At 40.7% G+C, this 27,989-nt stretch overlaps 1 protein-coding gene across 1 annotated transcript in view; it reads left to right on the top strand.

Annotated features, from left to right (window-relative positions):
• The window catches only part of rnf213a (ring finger protein 213a), a 237,406-nt gene that overhangs the window by 166,751 nt on the left and 42,666 nt on the right, over positions 1–27,989 (top strand). The window contains exons 31-47 of the mRNA XM_068058651.1: positions 3,152–3,270; positions 4,836–4,958; positions 5,798–5,853; positions 6,278–6,431; positions 8,054–8,189; positions 9,369–9,554; positions 10,664–10,794; positions 12,673–12,830; positions 13,925–14,137; positions 14,786–14,964; positions 21,155–21,275; positions 21,710–21,810; positions 22,528–22,710; positions 23,538–23,710; positions 25,808–25,907; positions 26,848–26,962; positions 27,766–27,964. Coding sequence (XP_067914752.1) covers positions 3,152–3,270; positions 4,836–4,958; positions 5,798–5,853; positions 6,278–6,431; positions 8,054–8,189; positions 9,369–9,554; positions 10,664–10,794; positions 12,673–12,830; positions 13,925–14,137; positions 14,786–14,964; positions 21,155–21,275; positions 21,710–21,810; positions 22,528–22,710; positions 23,538–23,710; positions 25,808–25,907; positions 26,848–26,962; positions 27,766–27,964 — 2,447 coding nt within the window. The remainder of the gene's footprint in view (positions 1–3,151; positions 3,271–4,835; positions 4,959–5,797; positions 5,854–6,277; positions 6,432–8,053; positions 8,190–9,368; positions 9,555–10,663; positions 10,795–12,672; positions 12,831–13,924; positions 14,138–14,785; positions 14,965–21,154; positions 21,276–21,709; positions 21,811–22,527; positions 22,711–23,537; positions 23,711–25,807; positions 25,908–26,847; positions 26,963–27,765; positions 27,965–27,989) is intronic.

Raw genomic sequence — 27,989 nt, forward strand, 5'->3', positions numbered from 1 at the left:
GGGTAAAGCAGTTGATGTAGTCTACATGGACTTCAGTAAGGCTTTTGATAAGGTCCCGGATTGGTTAAGAAGGTAAGAGCCCATGGGTTCCAGGGCAATTTGGCAAATTGGATCCAAAATTGGCTTAGTGGCAGGAGGCAGAGGGTGATGGTCGAGGGTTGTTTTTGTGAGTGGAAGCTTGTGACCAGTGGTGTACCACAGGTATCGCTGTGGGGGCGGAGGGGAGGAGGATATCAGTTGTGGCGGTGAGGCAAGGGTAGTTGTTTAGGGGGGACGGGGGTGTGTCTTGGGTCCCAGGGGTGGGTTGGGAGGCAGGGGTGGCCCTCAATCGGGCATCCTGTGCCCAACTGCCATGGCACCCCCTGCCCCCCAGTGCACAGAAAGGCCGGCAGCTATCGCTGGTGGCCTTTCACGTCCCAAGCACGCCTGCTTGCCACGGGTAACATATCCATGGAGACGTGCGAGGGCCCTTAAGTGGCCACTTAAGAGTCCTGATTGGCCTGGAATGGGTGGGCGGTCACCCCGCCGACCGCTGTAAATTTGGCCAGAGGTGGGAGCGGGGCGGGAAAGCCTCCCGGAGCCTACTGCTCAATTTTATGCCGCTCCCACGCCCCCATCCAACCTGCTAAGATGGCATAAAATTCAGCCCATTGTTTCAGGTTGGTGACCCTTTGTCGGAACTGAAATAAAAACAGAAGGTGCTGGAAATATTGAGCAGGTCTGGCACCACCTGTGGGCAGTGTTAACATTTCAGGTTGGTGATCCTTCGTCAGAGCTGAAGAGTGGAGAGGAACAGCTAGGTATTACCAGCATATATGTGAACGCTGACCCGATGGTCTGTGGATAATGTTGCCAAGGGGCACCTTTTTATATTTGAGGAAGTGTAGAGGGCTGGGGTTAGATTCTTAGGGTAACAGGGCAGGAAGCAGTGCTATTTTTGGAGATACTGTGATAGGCAAGACTTCATCCAAGTAAGGCCAGTGCCACTGATTTGGATGATAGGCGAGTATTGAAGGAGGCTGGTATTGTCGATCATGTCAAAGGGTCAAGGAGGATGAGGAGGGTTAATGCAGCATAATTGCTGAGGATGTCATTGTGGAGACAAAAACATAAATGGAGACACTTAAACATGGAATTTGTTAGGAAAGATGGACATGGGTTTGGAAGGCAAAAACGTGTTTAAGGACTTTGGAGAGAAAAGTGAGTTTAGTAATTATCCGGTAGTTTGCAAGGACAGAGTGGTTGAAGATAAGTTTTTTGATGATGTTGGTTTTGAAAGGGAGAGGAGGAAACCAATTACAATGTCAACTCGCATGAGGGTCACAGAAGGAAGTTGATTAGTCAGCAGTTTAATAGGAAATTGGGTGAAAGGAGCAGGATTTGTTCAGGGAACATATGAGGGGAGAAGGGCAACTGTAGACTGGTGCCATATTATGGTGGAGCAGAAAAAGGCATCAAGTGTGACCAAAAGGTGGAGTGTGTGCTGATCTGCACCTGCTTGTTTTTGTTTGGAGGGAGTGGTGCTACACCTTGAGAAATAACCAAGAAAGGAGCGCAGGAAATAGGAGCAGGAGCAGGCCATTCAGCGAGTCTGCTCCGCCATTCAGCTAGATCATGGCTGATCTTCTGCATCACTGCCGTTTTCCCGCACTATCCCCATAATCCCTTGGTATCTTTTAATATCTAGAAATCTATTAATCTCTTTCTTGAACATATTCAATGACTGAGCCTCCGCAGCCCTCTGGGGTAGAGAATTCCACAGATTCACCACCCTCTGAGTGAAGAAATTCCTCCTCATCTTAAATCCTAAACAGTCTACTACTTATTCTGAGACTGTCTCCCTGGTTCTGGACCCCCCAGCCAGGGGAAACATCCTTCCTGCATCAACACTGTCAAGTCCTGTAAGAATTTTGTATACTTCAATGAGATCACCACTCATTCTTCTAAACTCTAGAGAATACAGGCCCAGTCTCCTCAATTCTCCTCTTAAGACAATCCTGCCATCCCAGGAATCAGTCTGGTGAACCTTTGTTGCACTCTCTCTATGGCATGTGACATGTATATCCTTCCTTAGTAAGGAGACCAAACTGTACGCAATACTCCAGGTGAAGTCTCACCAAGGCTGTATACAATTGCAGCAAGACATCTTTACTCCTATACTCAATTCCTCTTGCAATAAAGGCCAACATACAATTTGTCTTCCTAATTTTACTTGCTGCACCTGCATGTTAACTTCCAGTGACTTATGAGCAAGGACACCCAGGTCCCTATGGAGATCAACACTTCTCAGTCTCTCACCATTTACGAAATTCTCTGCATTTCCGTTTTTCCTATCAAAGTGGATAATTTCACATTTTGTTAGCAGTGCGGATCTCCCAATTTGCCTGCAGTTCAATTGTGCATCTAAATCACATCGGGATTGGGTTAAAATGATCTTTCATAGAAATTCTCTTTGTATAAAAATGGATTTAGCAATGGAAATTTGGATTTTCTTCCTACATGTACATTGTGTAATAACAATCCTGTGCTCTCCTGGCACTGAATAGTAGCACTACATATTGCTGGGAGTTCAGTCCTAAGTTAATATTTTGTGATTTCACCCACTGCATGTCTGAACAGATGCAGTCTAATTAATTTACTGCTATTTCTACTTGAATATTTCTACCAATAATACTTTTATGCTATTATTGTTTTGCAATAAAAATAAACTTAAATTAAACAAGATAGATTGATCTCATTTTTAATTCCCAAACCTTTAAAAAGAATAATCTTTGTCATTCTTTTTCTACGTCCTTGTGTATGATAAAATGATTTCTTTAACTTAGCTCATTGTGTTGTAAATCTTTTGCTTGTTCTGCAATAAATGCATTTTATCTTTAACATTTGTAAAATCAGTATCCTGTAAGTTTCCAGACTGCTGAATAGTGAAAGTAAAAAAACAACTGAAAGTACTAATTAGAAAGGATAGAAACAAACCTGTAACTGAGCAAGAACAATAATTTAACCAATGAGGAAGGGAAAATTGTCTCACCGATGTAACAATCTCAGCTTGGACACGAGGAAGAAATTTTAAATGTATGGACGATTATTCACTCCACTGAAATGTTTGAGTTTGTACCTGTTATAAAACAACATCCTGTTCTTTGGGTAGGTATTCGACTATAAATGAAATCAACAAAAGCAAAAGTGATGATGGAACAGTCTATGTGTATTTCATCACTAAATTGCCAAGAATGGAAGGTGGATCAACATACGTAGGATTTCATGGAGGTAAAGTCGATGGATGCTTTTGCAGCAGTTTGGTATCTTTTTTCCTCATGCATCAGATTTACATTTGCAGGAAAATTAAATTAACTCCTGGGCCCAAAGTGTTTTTACTGTTTGAACATATATGAACATAATTTGTGTACTGGTGGGTGTACGATCCAATTCTTTGCAATACTTTACACTAATACTTTCAGTTATTATTGAGCTATTTTGTTAGGGGCATTATTTTAACAGGTTTTGAAATGGGGGCTTGCCTGGATTCTTGAATCCAGCAGGCTCTTAACTGAATTACCATGAATTGCCCCGAAAAGTACCTGTAAGCTTTTCCGACTGCCTTCTGTAATTTAAAAGAATCGTCCATAATGTATGAAATATATGAAACATGGGATTTAGGAGCAGGAATAGGCCTCTCAGCCCTTCGAGCTCGCTCCGCCATTCAACAAGTTCATGGCTGAATTGATTACTCCACATTTCCACATACCCCCAATAACCTTCCACCCCCTTGCTTATCAAGAATCAATCTACCTTTGCCTTAAAAATATTCAAAGACTCTGCTTCCACCGCCTTTTGAGGAAGAGAATTCCAAAGACTCAAGACAATCTCAGAGAAAAAAAATTCTCTTCATCTCTGTCTTAAATGGGCAACCCTTATTTTTAAACAGTGACCCCTAGTTCTAGATTCTCCCAAAAGGAGAAACATCCTTTCCACATCCACCCTGTCAAGACCCCTCAGGATCTTATATGTTTCAATCAAGTCACCTCTTCCTCTTCTAAGTTCCAGTGGGTACAAGCCTACCCTGTCCAACCTTTCCTCATAAGACAGTCTCTGCAATGACCTGATCTTAAAGTATTCATTGAGAAATTGCTCCACTTAACTAACGACTAATGTGATGTTCATGGTCCCTTCAGCCCACCATTCCCTCAAAGCTAACCCCACCCCTCTGTCCAGACAACACTGCTCATTGATTTCACTGGAACAATACAGGGTGATGGGGCTCAAGCCAAGCAAAGAAAAACGACATTGCAAGCCTTGAGTGCACTAGAAAAATGACATTATGACCAAAACACTAGCCATCATATGGTAAGCTGCTTTTTTCCTTTTCTGAAAGGAAGACATTTGACAGGGGGTAGGTTGGGGAAGAACTTCCCATCCATTTACAGAGTCTTTTTTCACAAATGGTTGTTAAGTGTATTTGCTGCGATAGAGTCACACAGTGCAGGCAAAGGGGGTTTGTTCAATCACAGATGGGCAGGTGGTCAGTAGGCCTGTTAATTGGGAGAAGTGTTCAAATATATGCAAATGAGCAAGTTTATTTAAAAGTTAATAATTACAGTTAGTAAGTCGCTGAGTTTAGATAGCCTCTTTAATAATGTCCAAGGAAGCTGTTGCAGCATTGGAGTGGTTACTCTGAAATTATGAAATATGTGATTCAGGGTTTGTGTGTACTTTGTGTTAAGCATATGTAATGTTTACTCAAAATGTAGTCCAGTTTATCCATCTGTACATTTGATATAAAAGTAATTTGCAGTGAATCATGGCTATATATTAATACATTTCTATCTCTTTAGACCCATGGCAGTCAGTTCATATTGATGACCTCAGGAAGTCGAAAGACATGGTTGCAGATGTGACTGCTTTCAAAGGCATTACTATTAGCCAGCTGTTTGGCAAAGAACCAGGGGAGCCTGAACGTATGTACTTCATATTTTTCATGTTCTTTTCTGGATACTATTTAAATACCTGCAGTGTGATCCCCATGAGCATTCAATTGTTTTTTTTTTGTTTTAATTTAAAAGAAATTGAACAGTTACAGAAAAGTTTGAAAACTGTCCCTTGTGTTTGGTTGATTTGCTTTTAGGTGGCTTCATCACAATTTTGTGATGAATGTTTGTGTGCTTTTCTCACCACCGGCTGTAAACTAGTTTAATGTCATGCAGCAGACATTTAGTTAGGGTAGTCATTGGATGTTTTCAAACTAAAATTAAAATCGTGGATCCAGGTCCATTTTCTGGCAAGATTTTCGGTTATTTTCTGGGCATGAGCATCTTTGGGGAAAGTATCATAAAAATGGCATTTATTATATTCAGTGCCAATTTACCTGATTTATATATTATATTTGGGGCCAATTGATTATTATATAATTGAATGTTCAATCAATAACTTGCATTGGTTTATCTAACTTTCAGATAAATTAAAAGCATCCTAACGTTGGAACAGTCTTCTAGCTTACTGCATTTAAAATGAATTATATAGTAGCATCTCGATCATGTATTTTTCAGCTTTTAAGTCCTTGCGCCATGTGCTATTCCTAGACCATAAGGTTGAGCAGGTGACCTGCACCCCTATCTTCAACCTCCTGATCTCCCTTTTCTGCCTGTTATCCCTTAACTGGTACAATGAAGTCATATAAATTAATCTACCAAGAATCCTGTTGATAGTTTAGTTGATCAATGAGTTGGTGATAGTTCATTAAAGATGGCTTTATGAAATTAAAATTAGTATACTTAACAGCTATCTTTTTGTGTCCTAGCCATGATTGTAGACCAGGAGGAGATGATTGAAGAGCCTATACCTGAATTACCTTTTGTAAGTGCTTTTAATTCATTTGAAATCCTTTGTCTTACCCAATCTGCTACTGACACTGCCTGCAGGACCGTATGTTGTGCAGTGTCTCTGAAAATCCTGAAATTAAGCTTTCTCTTCCCAGTAAAAACAAAGCGATTGTAAGCAGATTTTGACATGTTTGAGTTGGCATTTCAAAATTCCAAAGAAAAATAAACATATCGTAGCAGCAAAAATAGCTTAAACATCTTGGGATGATTGTACTTTTGTTAAGCTAGTGAATAGAAGTGCAGAAGTTGTTCCTGCATTATTAAGATTGGTGATTAACAATTTGAAATTCTGCTGCATTGTTGTTGCATTGCATATATTTTGTAGCAAGTTTTTTATTTTTATTTATATATCTTGATTTACTAACTGGATTGTGAATGTAACTTCTTTCTTTAAAAAGGATAAAGACAAGATGATGGATATCACCTCCCTGATAAGGAGCTGTGTGCAGTCTGCTGTTAGCATGCTGAGGGACTTGCACCAGAGTTCTAGTCGCAGCACCACACGAGTAGAAATCCTGCTTTCACTGTTAACTGAAGATGTAGAGTTCAAAGGTTTGTTAACAGCTTTACATTGGTCAAAATTTTATGTCTAAAAGTAGCAATTTCCAAATTATTATAATATGTTAGGCTTCTGAGTAGAGCAAAGTATATTTAAGTTATTGAGATGTTCATGCATGGGTTGATGTTGATCATGGAATACCACTTGAAATTGTAAACTCAAACAGCTATTGGGTTTTAGGCTTTTTCTTTTCAATAGGGGTGGTAATTCACTATGTGCCAATGGAAATTCAATCATAAAATTCCTTTGGTATTTAATAGGATTACTGGAATATTAAATGGATCTGAGAATTACGGTTAGTATCTTATAGCTACATAGCATATTACTAGGCTTCCATCCAACTTAATGTAAGGTTAGTTTGCTAGAACAATCTAGCCATAAGTATTTCCTGTGATAAATTGAGCAGCGCCATCTTTAATCGTGGCAGCTGCCTGAATGTCGCAGACACTGACATTCCAGTTGAAGAGCCTGCATTTGCGCATGTGCAAGTACTGCGCCACCTAGTGGTTGCATTGTCAGCAAACTCAGCCTATTGAAAATCGGACAGAGTATAAAATGTGCTGCCAATTCGTTATTGTGATTTATTTATAAGACTGACCAGGACGGATTTCACCCGAACGCAGCTACTAGCTCCTGCCCCACTGGCCGCTGTCACTCCTCAGCTTCTCGCTTTCTCCCCCTCCTCCTTACCAGCCGTTTCTCTTTCTCTTCTCCCCGCGCGCCCCACCAGCCGCTCGCTCTAGACCTCGCTGCTCCCCCTCACTCCCCTGGCCAATTGTTCCCTGCTCACGCCACCCCGCTCTCCAGTCAATCAGTCGCTCCCCGGCCCGTCCCTTCCCCCTCTCCAATTGCTAGCTCTAGGCTGCGCCGCTTCCCTCCTCTCAGCCACTCACTGCCATGTTTGATCAGTCTCCACGCCCCGCCCAAAAAGGCAAGGCGGGCTGCAAGGAGTGATGTAGGAGCGAATGGGCGAGAGGAGGGAAGCAGTGCAGCCTAGTGCTAGCGGCTGGAGAGGGGGTGGGGAAACGGGGAGCGAGAGGCTGAAGAGCAGAGTGGTGCGAAGCGAGGAACAATTGGCCAGGGGAGTTTGGGGGTGGAGGGGGGGGGTGGGGTAGAGCAGCGAGGTCTGGAAAAGGCGTTGAGGCCTGGAGCAAGTAGCCGAGGGGGGAGAGCTCCGGCCTCAAAGTCTCCCATTCAGCCGCTTCCTCCAGTTGAGTGTGGGGCTGGATACCCGATGACGCTTTAGCGCGTATGCGCATGTGCGCAGCTTGGCGCACTCTGATAACGTCAGTGGGCTGTTGTGTTGTCAGGAATCACTTTGTTTTCAATGATTAGAATTATTTAACCTGTTTAAATATAGAATGCATAGCTTAAAGCATTTCATTTACACTGGTCATGCATGTTCTCATTTCAGTGTTTTGGGCATTTTGAAATAACGCTTCAAACTGATTCTCAAAATTATCTCGTATGCATTGTTTACTATGTCTTTATTACAAAAATGGACAGTATGAACAGTGATGCAAATGATTGGAAGATGTTTGTACCGTACAGGAGAATGACAGTTCTCAGTGGATTAACTAAACTCCATCCATTTTCATATTGTTTTCTCATTTAGCTTCATTCCTGGCAATGATGAAAGAAAGGCTACATTCTCTTCTGCTGAAGCGAGATGAGGAGTCTCTCAGTGCAACTGAGTGGATGGTGCGGGAAGCTTCGAATCTTGAAGCACTTCAGGAAGGTGGCACCTTCAGGTACATCTAAGTCTGTTCCTCCTAAGAAGGACTAAAGAGCATTTTTTAATATGAAAGAAATAAATTATTGAAGATTTATTTGTAAAATGTCTTTTCAAGGAAATTGAAAATTTAATGGTAGGCATTGCATTTTAAACGATTGTGAACAGTTTATAATTGTGGTCTACCAGGCAATGGCAGAATAACTAAATGATGTACTGTGGTTTTCTCAAAAACAATAATAGCGTCAAAGAAAATGTTGTTCATTTCATATATAAAATTCAAGTATGCTGGTGCTAACTTTAATTAGGATTGAATTCATGCTGGAGGACACAGTGGAATGGAGGCTTGTACTAATAAATTAATCTCAATTAGGCAAGGTAAATTCATCAAGCCTGTGCTCCCCGTGCAGTGCTGCAATCAGGGAACATAGGTTGGTAAATCATTAATGGGAATTGTTGCATCTTCCTTCAAGCATGACTCCCCTCTGAGCACGGGATCAGTGAATTTAGCTTTGCATTGTATGTCATTTTCAGAAGCGTTTGCACTTTTTAACTTTTCATGACTTCACTTGGTCTTCTTTGCATCTTAGAGTATCAGACTCTGTCACCTTTGTTTTATTTCCATCACGCTTTCATCCCTCTTCATTTCTGCTTAACAGCACGTTGATCTACCTAGTTGTGCTTCACCTTCAGGTCAACAAGTAAAGAGCTCTGAGCACATGTGATAGGTTGTTAACTTTCAATGTTGGGAGAATTGATAGGAGCTATGTTTCTCTCATAACATGCATAACACTAAAATACATTCCATGCTCCAATTAGAAAGGTGCCAGGAGATTCAGTGGATCTTTCTGAAACATGGCTTTATACCTGGGTGCATTTATACTACATATGCTGCGAAACCCAAACAGTATGAGGCAATCTAATACAAGGAGTCTCTTGCTTCCTGGCTTGGGGTCCAATAGGACTTTAACCTCGTCGCACTGTTGGTTTTGACTCAGTGTGCCACTTTGCATTGGCATTGACTCAACTGATAGTATAATATTACTGTCCGTTCTCCCTCCAATAATGTATAGATGTTTGAAAAATCAAGTTTGGCTTTATCTTTTCTCTACTTCAGAATCTTTGTGCTGCCAAGCACTGTGCACCTTGGTTGTTCATCTAGGTTTTCTCAATTTAAAATAAAATTTCTGTTTTATAGGCACACACTTTGGAAACGAGTGCAAAAAGTAGTAACCCCTTTCCTGGCACAGATTATCTCTGTTATAGACAGGGACTGTAACCTAAACTTGTTAATTGATGCTCCTACCTTTGTACGAAAGCTTTGGATGGACATTTTTAGTGACTCAAATCTGCTGGATATTCCTTACAACAGAGAAACTTTCAGGTAGGTATTTTTCTCCAGTACAGTGTCCATCTTTATAAAGGTTCCTCATTGACCATTACCTATGACCATGCTTATTAAATACAGATTCCTCACTCCTCTCCAGGATTGTATCAGTGCAACATCTTTTGCCTATAACTCAATAATGTATCACATGGTGCTGAGTTGTACCAGAATGGTTCATTGTCTTCCTAGTCAATTCCTGGTGTTAACTACCAAATTTCAGATCAGCTGGGTGACATGGGTTTGTCACTGCGTTTCCTCATATAATGAATTTCAAACTCAGCCATGGTAACAGGAGAGAATGCTGAGTAGGGTCAAGGTTCTGTATATGGGGAGGAGGAGTTTATCCCTTGGCCACTTCACAGCATCAACCAAAGGATTACCACCTAATTGTCAGCTGATATACTGTTCTTTTATCAGAGGCAAACATAAATCCAAAATAACTGGCAAATAAAAAAAAAATGCTGCAAAAGAGACCTCATGCATTGCTATGGACATTTGTCTCACCAGCTTGTGGAGTGCAGAGGGCACTATGTGGTCCAGTTCCAAATATGTTTGAAATTGGACTAATGCCGTGCATTCTGGAGCACTCGTTTCTGGCTCTTTGAAGTATTGAGATGCAGGTTCAATTCCTTTTACTGATCTACGTTGCAGTGGAAGACACTAGGCAAAAATTAGGTACCTGCTGATGAGCGGCCCTAGAGTTAATTCATCTGATGCCCAGCACAGATTAGATTTGGCAGAGATTCAGGAACAGGTTGCAAGTCTCTCCCTTATTGGCTATAAGTATTGACCTGATCCGAGCCTGTGCCAGCCATGGTGAATGGAGGGAACAGCATGCTTTGAAGAAAAAATGCATTTTCTGGCTTATCTGGAGAGGGATGTATGTACTATGCATATACAGGTGTAAGACTTATCATGTAGTTCAATTCTGCTAACACCACCACCACAGGCTTCCAGGACAGCAGTTCTGCTTTGCTCTCACAGCAGCCCTCCGCCACTTCTCTGACCTACCTTTTATCGGCCATGTGAAAAGTTTAATCATGCATTAAAACTGTCTGTACTTTCTGTATAATCTCTGAGGAAAATGTGTATTTTTCTTTTGACAGTTTACAATCTGAAATTGTTGTCCACAACTACATGAAGATGGATATACTGGAAATTGGCAATGTGCTACCTTTCAGTTGGTGCATAAAAGACTTTCTGGATGAATTGTGCATTCAGGCCCAGTACATGGAAGGTATTTGATAACTCTGTGTATACGTGGAGAGTTAACCAAAGTTAAATATCTATACTAATGCTGTGATGTGATTAAATATAGGTAATTGGTAGGGGTTTTAAAACAAAAAGTACTGCAGATCTTCTGACTGGAAATTAAAATGAAGTATCTTGTGAAAACGAGAGGATCTGTAGGTTTTATATGAAACCATTATTTAAATCTTCCCTTGCTATATACCTCCTCCTTCAACTGTCAGAAAAGAGAAGAGACTCATTCCCAGACATGCAGCCCTGGCATTGTATAGCCAGTCTGCAGCCAGGACATGAGGTTTGCCTGTTTTTATTGACATTGATTTCTCCATCTTCCCTGTGAGCTCTGTTCCATTTTCTCCGAAGTGACACAATTGCGAACCGAACAAGAAACATAGGGAACAAGGTATTGAAACGCACATCCCCCTACCACTTCAAGGAGCAGTGATTTGGAACTACAGTGGCTTAAAAAGTAACCAAATAACATACTTCTTTAGTTCTATTTATTTCTTAAATCAAGCCTTAGTATTGATAAATGTACACTGTTAATTTTGCTTACGCTGTGCTAGTTGAGTGCATATTACACTTCTGTGGATTTTGAATTATAAATGCACAGCCTCTACCTGATCAAGTTTCAGTACAGTGATGCTCTAATGTCTGCACATTCAAGAAGTCACTGGATAGCAACCGTAATGGGAAATGTGACCGATTTTGCTCTTCATAGCTTCACAGAGGCCAGTAGTAACATCCTGAGACCAGTTGACTCGGGAAAGATTTGCATCAAACGTAGGCCCCTCTAGTTTGTAAAGTTCAGTGATGTTCATAGATACTGCCCTTGGTTGATGGGGCTATTGTGCCAAAGATTATTTTTAGTGTACAAAGTCTACTTAACATGCATAGGTGTATGCATAGGCTAAGCGACTGCAAACTTGCACACACATTCACTCAATCACCCTTTTTTTATACCTTTACTGTGAATCAACAACTATCAAACCCACTAAACCAATCACTGACTTGCAACCAAAACCCCATTATCCAATTATAAAGGTGTCACGTACACATAATTTTAACTTGCTTAGATTCTAATCCTTCGATCACTGTACATCTTTTTTAACCATTGGACCCTTAAAGGGGGAGGAGGGGTTGCTACACCAGAAAATATGTTTCTGTATCAAGGAGACAAAACATTTGAGTCTTGAGAGGCGTCTACTATCCTGCCTCCTCTTCGATGATGACCCATCTTTACTGTTTGCTACATTCTAATCAAGTGGGCCCAACCTTGATACCTAGTACAGTTAGCACTTCTCTGCCTGGCTATGTCTGGTACCTATTCTCAGCTTGATTTCAGAGTTCTATTAACCCTTTTACCAGCCTAAATGTCTGATACTACATAATTACTTTAGTAGCCTAACTTGTCCATCTCACATGCTCCAACACTCAACTACTCACTGGCATAAACTCTTATGAGCCATTGCAAGAGTCCATAAAAGTGTGTGTTTGTTTTTAAAAAGTAGGTGGAGATACTTTACAGTAGGTTTGTGAGAATGGCACTCAAATAAATTGCTGCTCAGCCCAATGGCCCGCGACACACATGTGACTGAAAAGCAGGAATTTGCAGCTATTTAATATCCTGCTCCGTACCCATGGTATTGCACTGTTCGTAAATATTTGCACAATGCAATGGCAGCCAAAAATATCAGCATTGAGCTAATGGAATAGGCCTTTGGATACCATTTTTTGCCACAGTATAGTCCAGCTTATGTGAAAACATTTTATCATCTAACAGAACTGGTTAGATAGGAGTCTTGAGATAATTCCTAATTCCATTGGATTAACTATTACTTGTTCTATTTCCCAAATGCATAAACAGGACAAACTGAGCAAAAGATGAATGAAATATTTAATAAAACTGGATTTGGAAAGTACCTTTCAAATGTGTGCGAAGAATGGCGACAGAATTTTTTCTTGAGATACTTGGATGATTTCTTACTGATGACCATGAGCATTTCATCTGAATCTGAATTTGAGGTAAAGTATCCTAGTCCAGGTGATTGCCTCAAGCGCTTCAAAATGGAAAGTAGTTTCACATAAACAATTCATAATGAGGTTGATCTTTACCATCTGGGCAGACGCAGCGAAGGAACTCTGGCAGAAAGGATCCCGCACCCACATTTCTTCTCTGCTCTGCAAGGCAGTAAAGTAAAAATCTACTCTAATCCTTAAAGTAATATATACCGAAAGCGCACAATCGTATAGTCGTGGTCAAATGTAGGACTTCGTAATTAAAATCAGAAAACAGAAAGCTAAACAAAATTTCTTTAGACCCATTTTCAGACCTGAAATGGGTGCCCAACCAGGAGCTTAGTAGCTGACACAAAGCTGGGCCTTGGACCTCTTATTATTTGAACAAGCAGCTTGCCCAGTTTACGACAGCAGACATCTAACTGCTTGCCTTATCTTTTGTTGGTTGCCACTTAGGTCACAGTGGCCACTGAAGAGCCCTTAGCAGAGCTGGCCTGTCTGCTGCTCTGCTCATCGTTACCAGTTTCCCAGAGGGGTGCTAAAACAAGTGTGTGGCCTCTCTTTATAAGTGTAAACTATCTGACTCCTGTTTTAGGCGGCCATTAGGATGCCTGAAAAATAGCCAGACTCCAATATTGAGTTGAACATCTTTTAGGTGTATTTAAGCTGCAGGAAGTTGGTCCCTGAAATTGGCCCTCATTTATAAAACTGGGGCAACGAAGTTCAATTTCTCCCTAGTATATATTTTTTAAATTCATTCACAGGATGTGGGTGTCACTGGCAAGGTCAGCATTTATTGTCCTTGAGATGCTGGTGGTGAGCTGCCTTTTTGAACCGCTGCAGTCTGAGTGGCGAAGGTACTCCCACAGTGCTGTTAGGTAGGAAGTTCCAGGATTTTGACCCATCGACAGTGAAGGAAAAGCATCATATTTCCAAGTCAGATGGGGTGCAACTTGGAGGTGCTGAGGTTCCTGTGCACCTGTTTGGCAGAGAAATAATTCACATATAAAATACTGTACAGCTAAGTCAGATATTTGAGGAAACTTTAAATATGTTGTCCTACTTGCTAAATTTGTGCTATTTTTGCATGTTGTATTTAGTTCCTTCGAGGAGCACTGATGTCCTGTGTAAATGAACTGAAAATAAAATGTATTTTTGGAGATGAAATCTCTTTACTTTGGGTGCACTTTGCTTATCAACGCTTCAAAAATCGTCTGCAAAATTTTTCACGAATTGTTGCAGTGCATCCTTCAGTTCTGATGCTGCTGCAGAGGGTGAAAGACGAAATTCAAAGAGCTGAAAGCAGAGAGATGGTGAGTGTACTCAATATTTCAGTAAAATTGCAGAATGATTTTGCAGCATAATTTGATTTCTCTTTTAAGACCATGGCGAAGAAAAGAACTGCATTTATGTAGTACCTTATTCTCTGAACATTCCAACCCACATTATCTTCAAAGTTCAATCACTGTTCTGTAGTCACTAACCATTAAATTTATCATAGGCAGAAGGAAATAGCATTGAATACCATTCCAGTGAGTGCTATAGTCATAGACTATGTAAAAGCAACATATCCTTGTGTATCACCTTTAAGTAAAAAATCTGAAATGAGTTTAGGCTGTATACCCCCAAATGTTTAATCTACACTTTAAATGGTACATGAGTTCATTTAATAAAATTTCCAATATTGACAAATGTATTTCAGCAAATTTGTCCGTGTTATAGTGTTTACTAGATTGTCTTTGCGCTTGCTATCTACATATCTGTAGTGTATTAAAGTAAGGGCATCAAAATTGAAAAATAATGTGTTGTATCTGATGTAATTGTTTTTCGGGTAAGAATCTGTTTCAGGTAATCTCCTACCTCTGAACTTGTTGATTTTAATTAATAGAGGACAGAAGCGGGACTTTTTCTTATACAGTTTAAAAACTTTTGGTCAGTTAATTTTTGTTATTTTAATGCAGGTTGTAGATGTTTATGCAGCAGCTGCCTGTGTCGAAATGCTAGAATCTGCACACACTAATGTATCATGTGAGACCTGGCTGCAGAAGGTGAACAGTCTACAAATGCCCATTGAGCTAATCTGCACCGACGAATTCCTGCAATGCCAAGGAATCAAATCTCCCCTTGTAAATTGTGTCCAGTAAGAATTTTTTTAATTAAAGTGCAGTTTGAAGATTTGTTTGAAGAGAAAGAGGCATAGATATTTAACATAAGTAGGAAATATTGCAAAGTAGTTTTAAGATTTGTGATCACATATCAAGGTTTTGTTTTGATGTGATAGAGCACTATAAAATTGCTGTTACAACTATCAGCAGTGAAACTTATTCCAATGTAATAAGCAATTTCCTCCAGCCACGCATACCAGCTCGCACTCTATGATCTGATGATGCCAGATTATTGCTCTTTCATTTCACTAGGTGGTCAATCCTTAAATGACTGCACCCTTTTTTGGGAATTCTCTCCCAAAACTACTCCACTTTGCCACTTCTCTCACTTTCTTCACATGCCTCTTTAAAAGCTTATCTCCCCAACTGTGCTTTAGTCTCTTTCCTCAATCTTTCCTGTCTCCTGCTCAGCGATCGCTTCTTCTGTAAAGCACTATGAAACATTTTCTTTGAAACACACTTGGTTGTATCACTTCACAAAGAAGTACATGCAAACATTTTATTTTAACTCAGTGACTCAATAAATCTTGAGTTTACAGCACAATATTTAAAGGGGCATTCTCCCACAATTCTAGTTACATTGATGCTAAATTTAATATTAAATGTTGGAAACAGTTATTAAATAAATTGACACTTGTCACAGTGCCCAAAAAGGCATGAAATGCAAAAGGATATTTTTGCAGATGCATCTTGTTTAATTTCTCCCAGATTGACAGTGGTGAGATAGAGCTGAGTATGTGTGGCACTTGGCATCATATCTTCAGATGATGTTGCCAAGGGGCAGCATGCAATGCGAAATGAGAGGCCGACAGTAGATGCTTTGGGGAACTCTATAAGTTGGGGCAGGTTGAAAAGCCATTCCAGGCAATTGTTTGCCTACAACTAGATAGATGAAAGTGGAACAGGTGAAGTTAGTCCCACTCAGCTGGAAAACGGAGAAGAGGAGTTGGAGGAGGGTGGCAGATTTGAAAGGAAGTGTGATGGTACCCGAGGAGAGGGTACAGTTCTGATGAAGCGTCACTGACCTGAAAAGTTAACTCTGCTTCTCTCACCACTGCTGCCAGACCTGCTGAGTATTTCCAGCATTTCTTGTTTTTATTACAGCTTACGATGTCAGTTAGCATACAAGCCAGAAAGGGAAGTTGGATGGTCAGCAATTTATTGGGGATAGAGCTGAGAGTGCAGGAAGTGGGCATCTTAGACAAGAGGATCTTGAAATGGGCATTAGGGCAGATGCAAGAGAAAATAAAAACCGATAGAGATTCATGGCTGGGGAGCCTTAGAGGACATTTGGCTAAGTGGGCAAGAGGAAGAGAAGGGGTGTGACAAGCAGCTGAATGAATAGTCTGAATTTTAGTGACCAAGAAGGTCATGAGCTTTTCACAATTGTTGTTCAAGGTGAGGTGGGGTGGATATAAGGAGACAGAAGTGGAGAAATGAAGCTGCGAATTATCTTCCTATTCTAGGATGGAACTAGTTTAGTGAGCAGTTTTGCCAGAGGAGAGCAGAGCCCAATGGCACTTGATATAGTTCAGCCAGATCTGGCGATGAATGGCTACATCAGTTGAGCATCATAGGCATTCACCTCTACACCCCTTGGACATAAGGGAGCAAACAGGGTGGGACAGAGTAAGGGTTTTATTGGGACAATGACGTTAATGGCAGAGGTAAGGGAGTAATTGAGCAATTCAATAGTTGCAACAATATCATGACCATTATAAGTAATGGAGAAAATTTTCTTCAGTGACCATAATAAGTAATGCGGAACAGATACAGAAGGAAGTGGGTTGGAAGGAGGGGATGAGTGTGGATGATGCAAGGAAGTGATCAGAGATGGCCTTGTCTGTGATCGACACAATGGGAATAGAGAGGCCACGTGAGGTGGCAAGGTCAAGGGGTGGCCATGAATATGGGTAGGAGAACTGTTGGAGGGAGAGGCTCAGGGAGGACAAAATGGCGGTGAATTCTGGGAAGAGAGGGCAAGATAAGTTGAGATGGAATTTGAAATCACAATGAGGAGTCGCTTAGTCTAGAAGCTGAGGGAGGAAAGAAGTAAAGATATCTGAGAAACTCTGCATGGGGCTTAAATAGGTGATAAGGAACGAGAATTTTAAAGGAGAGGGGTAGAACGAGGTGCTCAACGGAGGAGAAGGTGCCAGAGTAGTAGAGGGAGAGACCAAGGTGCAAATAGCTAATAAAGTTCTGACTGCTACCAGTGGAATGGATAGCTATGTAAGGAGCCTTCAGATGTTGTCAATGGTGAACCAATTATGTCAATACAATCATCCCTAATAACCTAATGGATGGTAAGGGCCTTCTTTGCAAGCGCAGGACTTTCTGGAGGAAGGTGCAGAAAGGGGCGGTGATGGTTGATCTACTGGCAGAGTCCAAGGAGTTAGCAGTGCTGAGCAGAACGGGAAGGCGTTCAGCATTATCAGCCCGCAACAGGTGCACTAGGTGGGAAGGTCAGCGAGCAAGGAGGATGGGGCAGTTATGTTTGGTTGCTTCTAAGGATGTAGCACAATGTACCTTGATGTGCCCTTCAAAGGAAGCTTATCCAAAAGGGAGTCAAGGCTGGCAAGTTAGGAGAGTAGGAAGATAGAGGAGTATTGAAGGGTTGTGGCAGAGATTTGGAAGGAGTGAGGTTGGGGGGGAGCGGGTGGTATGGTTGTGCAAAGTACCCAAGAGGGGAGAAATGAAAGGGAGGCCTGTCTGGGTAACAGGAATGTGGGGAAATAGGAGAAAGGGTACAAAGAACAGTACAGCACAGGAACAGGCCATTCGGCCCTCCTAGCCTGCGCTGATCTTGATGCCTGTCTAAACTAAAACCTGCACTTCCGGGGACCGTATCCCTCTATTCCCATCCTATTCATGTATTTGTCAAGATGTCTCTTAAACGTTGCTATCGTACCTGCTTCCACCACCTCCCCCGGCAGCAAGTTCCAGGCACTCACCACCCTCTGAGTAAAGAACTTGCCTCGCACATCCCCTCTAAACTTTGCCCCTCTCACCTTAAACCTCTGTCCCCTAGTAACTGACTCTTCCGCCCTGGGAAAAAGGTTCTGACTATCCACTCTGTCCATGCCACTCATAACTTTGTAAACCTCTATCACGTCGCCCCTCCACCTCCATCGTTCCAGTGAAAACAATCCAAGTTTATCCAATCTCTCCTCATAGCTAATGCCCTCTAGACCAGGCAACATCCTGGTTAAACCTCTTCTGTACCCTCTCCAAAGCCTCCACATACTTCTGGTCGTGTGGCAACCAGAATTGCACGCAGTATTCTAAGTGTGGCCTAACTAAGGTTCTGTACAGCTGCAGCATGACTTGCCAATTTTTATACTCTGTGCCCCAACCGATGAAGGCAAGCATGCCATATGCCTTCTTGACTACCTTATCCACGTGTTGCCACTTTCAGTGACCTGTGGACCTGTACAGCCAGATCTGTCTGCCTGTCAATACTCCTAAGGATTCTGCCATTTACTGTATACTTCCCACCTGTATTAGATCTTCAAAAATGCATTACCTCACATTTGTCCGGATTAAACGCCATCGGAGAAGAGAAAGGAAAATGGCAGTAGCAGTAATGGGCAGTCTGCCAGCCAAAATACCCACACAAATGGGCACAAAAAACTCAGGTTACATGGGTATGGCAAAGATTAGTGATAGACATGTCCTGGTTGTAAACAGAAGATGGGGGGAGCCATTAAGTAAGAGTCCAAAATTAAAGTCAAAAGTCCTGTGCTGAGATGAAGTTGATAATGTAGACCTGGTAAAGCGAATCTGAAGCACCAATGAACCAATATCCCGGTTTGGAGATGGGTATGGAGGGCAAGTGAGTCCAGGAGCTGCCTGAAGGACAGAGCATCGATGATGCACTGCTATAGGTTTACCCCTGGAAAACAGAGAGCCGAGGATGCATAGAGAATTGACCATGAACCAGCATAGTTGATCAGGGGTCAAACAAAGGCAAGAATGGCTTTGATGATGTTTAGTGCACCAGCAGAGGTATCTCAGCGACAAGATAATCAGGCAGAAAGTGACCGCAAACGTCATTTGGTAGCAGTATGCAGACCGAGAACCAGCAGGAAAGGATCAGAGCTCGTTCTGCATAAAGTGAAAGATTCCCAACGGGAGCAGAGGACTGAGGATACAGCAGCAGGCCAGATACTAGAATCTAGACGGCCCATTAGGGAATAGAGTCTCCGTAAATAAACAGAATAAAGCTGAAAAATCAGCGGTAGTCAGTTGTGCAGCAGGTAACAGCAGCAAGTGGAGGATGGACTGTCAGCTGGAAAAAGTTAATGTAAAACTTGAAACCATTTGCATACCAGAGCATAGTCACAGCAGCCGTGCAAATTGTCCAATAGAGCAGCCTAGTCCAATGGTAGAGGAATCTAGGAGTTTCTGAAATTAAAATTCCAGCCATTGATAAGAGCACAGTGAAAAAGGCGGCCACGGGATGGATAAGGGGCTCTACAGAGCTGGCTTTCAACTTGTAACTTGAATTTTTGGTTGAAATGTGGCCGCTGTTGGAGCCTAAGGATCATGAGCAATGAAAGAGGAACTTGGGGAAGAAAGAGTAAAAGATGACAATGAATGGTGAAGGATAAAATTGTAAAAGAGAGGAGCTCCATTATGGAGCTGCCATCCCAGGAGCTACCTTGAGAAAGATTAAATGCATTTAAATTGTAAACCTTTACAAGAGTTATTTACTTTTGCAGTATTTCCAGTATCATTCACCAGCAGAATGATAATGCACCAGATAATTTTAATAGTCTGCAGCAAGATGGTCATTTTGCTTTCATCTCCAATGAAATAAATGCCTATTTCAGTTCCATTGGAAGATGTCACCCACAGCAGTGAATTATGATTATCCTTAAATATAACAAATCAGCATTGCATACTCGAAAGGATAGGTCTTCGGGTTGAAATACCAAAGGGATTTGCAGTATTATTGGCAAACAATGCCTGTTTAAACACTACTATATTTAACTGGCAATTGAAGTTGCTTCATATCATCGCAGACCCTGAGAAATCATATCATTATAATAGCAAATCAACAAGCGCATGGGTAAGGCTTCCACTGCTATGTCCAGACTGGCCAAGAGAGTGTGGGAAATGGCGCACTGACACGGAACACAAAAGTCCGAGTGTATCAGGCCTGTGTCCTCAGTACCTTGCTCTATGGCAGCGAGGCCTGGACAACATATGTCAGCCAAGAGCGACGTCTCAATTCATTCCATCTTCGCTGCCTCCAGAGAATACTTAGCATCAGGTGGCAGGACCGTATCTCCAACACAGAAGTCCTCGAGGCGGCCAACATCCCCAGCTTATACACACTACTGAGTCAGCGGCGCTTGAGATGGCTTGGCTATGTGAGCCGCATGGAAGATGGCAGGATTCCCAAAGACACATTGTACAGCAAGCTCGCCACTGGTATCAGACCCACCGGCCGTCCATGTCTCCGCTTTAAAGACGTCTGCAAACGCAACATGAAGTCCTGTGACATTGATCACAAGTTGTGGGAGTCAGTTGCCAGCGTTCGCCAGAGCTGGCGGGCGGCCATAAAGACAGGGCTAAAATGTGGCGAGTCGAAGAGACTTAGTAGTTGGCAGGAAAAAAGACAGAGGCGCAAGGGGAGAGCCAACTGTGCAACAGCCCCGACAAACAAATTTCTCTGCAGCACCTGTGGAAGAGCCTGTCACTCTAGAATTGGCCTTTATAGCCACTCCAGGCGCTGCTTCACAAACCACTGACCACCTCCAGGCGCTTATCCATTGTCTCTCGAGATAAGGAGGCCCAAAAGAAAAAAGAATAATAGCAAATCATTTTCTGTCTGTTGAATGAGAATACTGAGTATAAGTGCTAACTATTCCATTAAGATTTCTTTATCTAATTTGCCATCAAGGCATTTCGTTATATTCTCAAACTGTTGAAAAACTTCTTTTGAATTTCAAGTATTTATGAAATACAAAGTTCTTGAAAAGAGCCATTTTGAGGTTCGTAGATTTAAATGAACAAAGATAATATTTACATAGGATTTGCATCCCCTCAAACAAATCAAGCTATCAGTCTCTTCACTAAATTTTAATAGGTGCATACTGCATTTAGAAGGAAGATATTTTGCATTTTCCCATTTAAGTGTTTGCGCTTGTACTTTAGAGTAGGATGGAGTCGCATATTTTCGTTGTCACTTTTTGTGGAGCATGTGGTGCTGGGAATTGAAGAAATTGACAAGAGGCTGCAGAACCTGGTTGCAACATATGCTGATTGCCTTGGAAAGGTATCCCATTGTGTTTTATGTATCTATGATTATAGGAATAACTTAGTTGTATTCATGGAAGTTTATGCATCTGCAGTTCCCCTTTGCTAAAGAATGAAGACCATACAGCACGGTTAAATTCAAAGCCGTGCAGCATCCTATATATTGGTAAGCTAGTGACCTAAAAGTAATATTTTTTTTACATTAATTCATCAAGGCAAAAGATCAGCCCAGTGACGAGCACGATCTTTATGCATGTCTGAATGTTAACCTGATGTTTTTGCACTAAATGTGTGTCTGTCCTATCTTTGGGTAGGCTTCTATAATAAATAGTGTTTCTATTAGTAGTGAAGTACACACAACTTGATTATTTAAAAATTTCAGCTGATGTAAATCAGTAGAAATAGTTCACGTTTATTTATGACCTGTACTTGATGCCTTTTTTACTTTTACAGTGTCTGCAGAGCAACTCAGATGTAAGAACTCGAGGTCCCTTTCAGGCTGTGATTAAGGTTCTAAAGGATTGTAAAGACAAGGCGGGACAGGTGTACTGTAGGTAAGAGATTTTGTACCGTAATGATGAGGTATGTACATTAAAGCTACAAGTGGCTATAGATTGGTGTCTTTCCTGCATCTGCCATTGGCCTTGGGTCCCCTCAAGGTCGTGGATCAATGAGATAATCCAGAGGGTTATATTTCCATTTTGGAAAGTCTCTCCGCAACTTTAGAAGATTCCTTCCTTGGTATAGTTGAGATTCCTCACTCTAAAGAAGGTAGATCTAAGTCTATTTAATTATATTTAAGTCGGGTATTTGCAACATGAAATCAGGTAGAACACTTTTGAAAGTTTGTGACACAAGATTTCTCCTTTCAAACAAGATATCATCTAGGGGTTTTTGAGTCAGGTTTTTAGTATTTAACAAATTAGAACCTTGTGGGGATAAAGCAAATAAATGAAGAAAGAATAATTTCAAATGATCTCCCTAGCAATAATCTCTTGGGCAATTTGGTCTAGAAGTGACATTTGCTCTGTGTCCATTTTGAAGCATTCTTTTGATCATTCCTTAGTGCAGCATTCCCAATTTTACCTTGGAATACAGTTGTGCTTCTGCTAATCTTTTTCTGGCTTCCTTAATTCAGATAGCATCTAGACCAAAATCAGAAACCTTAAAATAGTAACCAACAGAGCTGTTAGCGTGGACTTCCCTCAATTATCTTCTTAACAACTCTGCATTTAATTTAATTTTAATGTTGTCTTTCTGCTTCATTACAGATATGGTCTGAGACAGTGTCCAGTTTGCTTAGGAGAGCTCAATAATCCCGTCTTGCTTCCATGCGATCACATTTACTGTCAATACTGTTTAAAGCTGTGGCTTGTTCCAGGTCAGATGCACTGCCCAGTCTGCTGTACTGATTTGGATGATGGTTATGTAATAAAGGTATCAGAAGAAATAAGGTACGCTTAAGAAGTTGGAGAAAAATGTATGATTGCAATATTTTTGTTATTTGGAACAATTTTTAAAAAAGGAGTGCAGCCATCTAGATCCTAATAACATTAATGTATGTGGATCAGGAATTTCATGATACTCTGGTTGTCATTACAGTTTTGCAGTTGCTAGTTTGGAATCATGAACCAGATTGCAAACTTATTGCAGCATTGGTTTAGACCATTTAACCAAACAGTTGCTTTCTTTTTAAGAAATCCTTTATAGCTGCATTACTGTTACTTTGTGAATCCTCGCATACGCTTGGTCTTCAATTGTGTAAGTGAGGCTTAACATTCTAATTTATGGTGCAAGTATCTCATTCAAGTGAAATACCACTAACAAAAGAACAAAAAATTCTGTTTTAAAATGATTTTTAATTAAAATTAAGAGTCAGTTGTTTAATGCATCAAATTTATTTGATTTCCCCACTCCAGTAGATGCACATTTTGTTTATAAAAACAAAACCTGTCAGAGCCCAAAACTGTATTATTCACACCAATATTTTGATGTTTCCCCAAATAATTTACACTAGTTTTAAGATCTTTAATGCAAAGCAATGCCCTCTTAATGTACCAATTAAGGCAGCATTATGTTCACTTCTGCACTTTCATTTTCTGCATATCACATTGATTTGCATGCAATCTGAAAGAAAATACCATTTTCTGGATTCCTTCTAAAAGGTACAGCTGCAGGGTGTATGATAAAATGGGAACCGTTCTATGTGACTGCTTACATTTGCAGCTGTATGTTTATTTTCTCATGAATTTTCATTAATGTGTGCGCCTTGCTGTTACAGAGAAGCTGTTGGAAAAAATGCCATGTTCCGCAAGAGGTGTGATGCATTTTTCATAGCTCTGGTTTCCATGGTCTGCTTCAAAGATAATTCACCGCCAACAGAAGAAGTAGTTGCTGATCTTCTGTCACTACTGGTTATTCAAAAACCGGTGTTGAACAACTTCCCAAGCGCAGGTCAGAATACTTTTTGGAAATGTCATATTTTCTCTGAAGTGAGGTGAGGTGGGGCGATAGTGTTTCTGGTCTCCCTAATCCCTTCCCCATTCCACCCTTCTCTCCGGATGATATTGACTTATTCCTGGAATTGGATTCCCTCCATTACTTCAACGGTGTCAGCCATGGCTGAGTTGGTAGCACTCTTGCCTCTGAGTCATTAGGTTGCAGGTTCAAGACCCAATGCAGGACTTGAGCATAAAAATCAAGGCTGACATGCCCATGCAGTTATTGAGGGAGTGCTGCACAGTTGGAGGGGCTGTCTTTCAGGTGAGATGCTAAACCAACGTCCCATCTGCCCTCTCGGTTGGATGTACAGAGGAGCTTAATGTGGATGTTGCCAGGATTGGAGAATTTTAGCTATGTGGAAAGATTGGATAGGCTGGCTTGTTCCCTTTGTAATACAGGAAGCTGAGGAGAAATTTAATTAAGGTGTATAAAATTGAGGGTCCCAGAGCGAGTGGATAAAAAGGACTTATTTCCCTTAGAGCGGTCAATAAGCAGGGGCATAGATTTAAAGTAATTGGTAGAAGGAGTTGAAGAGAAATGTTTTCATCCAGAGGGAGGTAAGGGTCTGGAAATCACTGCCTGAAAGGATGGTAGAGGCAGAAACCCTCAATGCATTTAAAAAGTGCTAGCATATATACTTGAAGTTCCATAACCTATGAGGCTACGGACCAAGAGCTGGGAAGTGGGATTAGACGGGATAGCTGTTTTTCTGCCAGCAAAAGCTTGATTGGATAAATAGCCTCCTTCTGTGCTGTAAATTAGTTTCACTGCTGACAGAATCTCAACAATGAGTATTTAAGGCTATTCCCTCTGGATTGAATCGCAGGCAGATCCGATCCTAGGCCTACTCTGCATCCATACAACAACTTGCAGCAGTGATCACTGAATAATGCTCAGGATGTGAGCCCTAGTCAGTTTTCCTTTCCCTAGCACAGTGATCCTGAGATCATTTGTACCCCATCCCCTATTTTCCCCCTGGTTGAGACCTTGAACCAAACTTCAGATCTTCCTGAATTTTACAGTTCATACTCATTGAGCTGTCAGGCCAGGCCCTCCCTCTTTCATTTCATAACCATTGTCACTGTTAATTCATGGTAACAGGAGGTGTGATGAAGGATTCTGACTTTGATGAAATATCATATGTGAGATGTGTTTGAATAGTCTCAGTAGTGTTTCTAGTGATCATGGGAACATAACACAAAACTGTCCTTGATTTGTACTAAATTTATACTCTGTCAGAGAATCCAAAAGATGTTTGGGTTGAGAAATGGAAAGTTGCGGTAGTAATAGGTGAGCATCTGAGGTTAGGGTGAAATGTTGTTGGGGTAGTCGAGGGAGCTTTCCTTTGCATGTGTCTGTGCTTTATCTGGCTAGGTAATGCTTGATGCTGATAGTGTGTACCTGAAATGGCAAGTATTCTTTTACCCAGCAGTGGCAACCTTCACCTTCAATAGCCCAAAATTCACAATAAAAGGTAGTGGGGAGATAATTGACCAGGCAAAAGGGGGTGAGTTGGGAAGACATATAAGTGACTCCATTGGTTCACTTCAGCATAGTCACAGAAGTGAGTGTGTCTGTGTGTATATATAGCACAGCCAGCGAAAGTGTTCAGAAATGCGAAGTTTTTTTTTTCAGATGATACTTTCTTTGTAATGAGTATTTTGTAACAGATTTGATATTGTGACTCATTTCTGTGGAGATGATATGCCTAATGACATTCTGCTAGTGTTGTCCATTGGACGTTTTGCTGTTTGGAGTCACCCTATGAAGCCGTTTTCATTGCAGGAAAAAAGAACTAACCTACAATAATCAGTTCAGTTAGATGTTTCACCTGGCCTGGTGGAAGCTGCTGAAACTCCTTTGTCCTGCAACTTTCAACTCCAACCAGAAGTCAGCTTGCTGGGAACCAAATGCTCCAGTTGCCCAACTTGTACCATCTTAACCATCAGCATTATAAAGCATATTATAAGTCTTGTATCTGTTGCAAACATTCCACTATTAACTTCCTTTTCTTTATACGTCAGTTATTTTTCTTTTGTTTTTCTTTAGATCATCAGTATTATACCAGAACCCTTTCACCGTTTGATGACTCAGTTGATCGAAATCCTGTTGTTCGTTCCATAGTACTTAAACTGCTGTTAAAGTACAGGTACAAGCTATTGATAGAGAGTTTGTAGCATTTTGCTCATTTGTTTTCTTTGTTGTAAAACTGGAAACAATTATGAAAGAGGAGTAGTGTTGATCATTAATTGAGCACCTTGCCATTAATCTCACTGCAAACCCTAGTCTCAAATGCAGCTTGTATGATAACTGTAGGCAGTGAATAGGGGTTTTAGGAAATTAACTGCAACCATATTCTTTAGTGAATAGTTTCAAATGGGAATGGTATTTATTAGTAGATGGATTAAGATATTTCAGAATACAACTCTAATGCCATGACTTGATTGGTGTAATTTCAAACTTTTAATTCTCTGAGTCAGCATCAGTTTAATGAATGTAGAGATTCTGTTTTGAGTATGTTTCAGCAGAGCTGATAAACCTTTTCCATTTAAGTCTCTCTCCTGAAAACAGCAGTACATGATCTTTAGTTCTTTATAAAAGGCAGAATGGAAGGATCAGAGAGTTTATTCAATCATTGTCCATCTCCCTATTGTTCTTTGGCAGTTTCAGTTCTATGTTGCAGTTTCATGGACATATACCAGATTTCATGGCCTTCTTTAGTCCCTCAAACAGATTTCCTAAAAGTTTCATTCCAGGGGATATCCAAGATGACTTAGATGTGATTTTTTTTTTTGTAAAGTCATCAGCTTAACTTGAATGTATTTACTTATTTCAAAAATAGCTGTCATTTTTTATTTTGTAAATTTTTGAGTATTTTTTAATGTGAATTGTGTGAGTTGTATCATCTAATGTGTAGGCATGTCATTGAATGGTTTTCTTTCCAAGATGAGATCACTCCCATGGAGTTCCTTAATGGCTTCTTCTGCCATATTTTGTTTGTAGTATTATCATAATTTTCAACCTCATCCACGAAGGTAATTATTTAAATTTCCTCTGTATTTAACACTATGTTCTACTTTTCCTTCCAGTTTTGATGACATTAAGGATCACCTTCAACAGTATCTTTCTGCAGTTCAAAAAACAAACATTCTTGATCAGGAAGATCAGACTGAACTCTATGCACTGTTTTTGAGCTGTTTGGAGGTATGCTTGTTTAAACTCATTGGAATTAGGTTAAAGCAGTAAGCAGCTTGTATCACAAGTCAGATTATCCACCGCCTAAATATTCTGCGCACATTCCAAAATGAGTTCTTAGTTCTTTAACTCTTATAAACATAATGGGAAGAATTGCAGTCCTGTATGATGCAATGATGTAAAGTTGGTCTATGGAATGCAAAAATTATTTTCTGTTGTATTAGCTCAGTAGTAGCACTATTGCTTTTGAGCCAGAAGGTTGAGTTCAAGTCACAATTCAAATTATAAGTACATAATCGAGGGTGACACTTGAGTATAGTACTGGTGGTGCACTATTGGAGGTCCCATCTTTCAGGTGAGACATTAAACCAAGGCCCCATCTTCCCTCTCAAGTGGACATAAAAGGTCCTTCAGCACTATTTTGAAGAATAGGAAAGTTCCCTGCCAATTGTTATCTTTCAACCAACATCAATAAAACAAAGTATTTTGTTGTTATTACATCGCTATTTGTGGGACCTTGTTGTGTGCAAATTGTCTGCTGTGTTTCCTGCAGTACAAAAGTGACTGACTACACCAAAAGTACTGCATTACCTGTAAAGGACTTTGGAATGTTCTGAGGTCATGAAAGCTGCTATATAAAATGCCTTTGTTCTTCTGACAAAAAATAAAATAGTTAAAGGATAAATTCACTTAAAGAACACAATTTAGAGAAATGGCATCGCAGTATTGCCTCCCTATGACTAAAATGATTAGTTGAAAAAATCAGTGATTCAGAAACAATATTATTAACCAGTTGTTTTCCCTCTCTTCAGGATTCTATATATGAAAAATCCCAGTTCTGCACAGTGCAAGAAAAAGTTGCTTATCTGACCCAAGAGAGCTATTTCCTTCAGATGTGTATTAAACTTAAGCGTAATCAAACTTCAATAGAAACTTTACAGATAATTGCCAGAATCCGACTTTGCTTTGACATGGCTTCTCAGCTTCTGTGTGAATCACATGACACATTTGGTAATGTTGGTTTTAATTTAAATAA

Source organism: Heterodontus francisci, chromosome 26, assembly GCF_036365525.1.
Source record: "Heterodontus francisci isolate sHetFra1 chromosome 26, sHetFra1.hap1, whole genome shotgun sequence".
Classification (NCBI taxonomy): Eukaryota; Metazoa; Chordata; class Chondrichthyes; order Heterodontiformes; family Heterodontidae; genus Heterodontus; species Heterodontus francisci.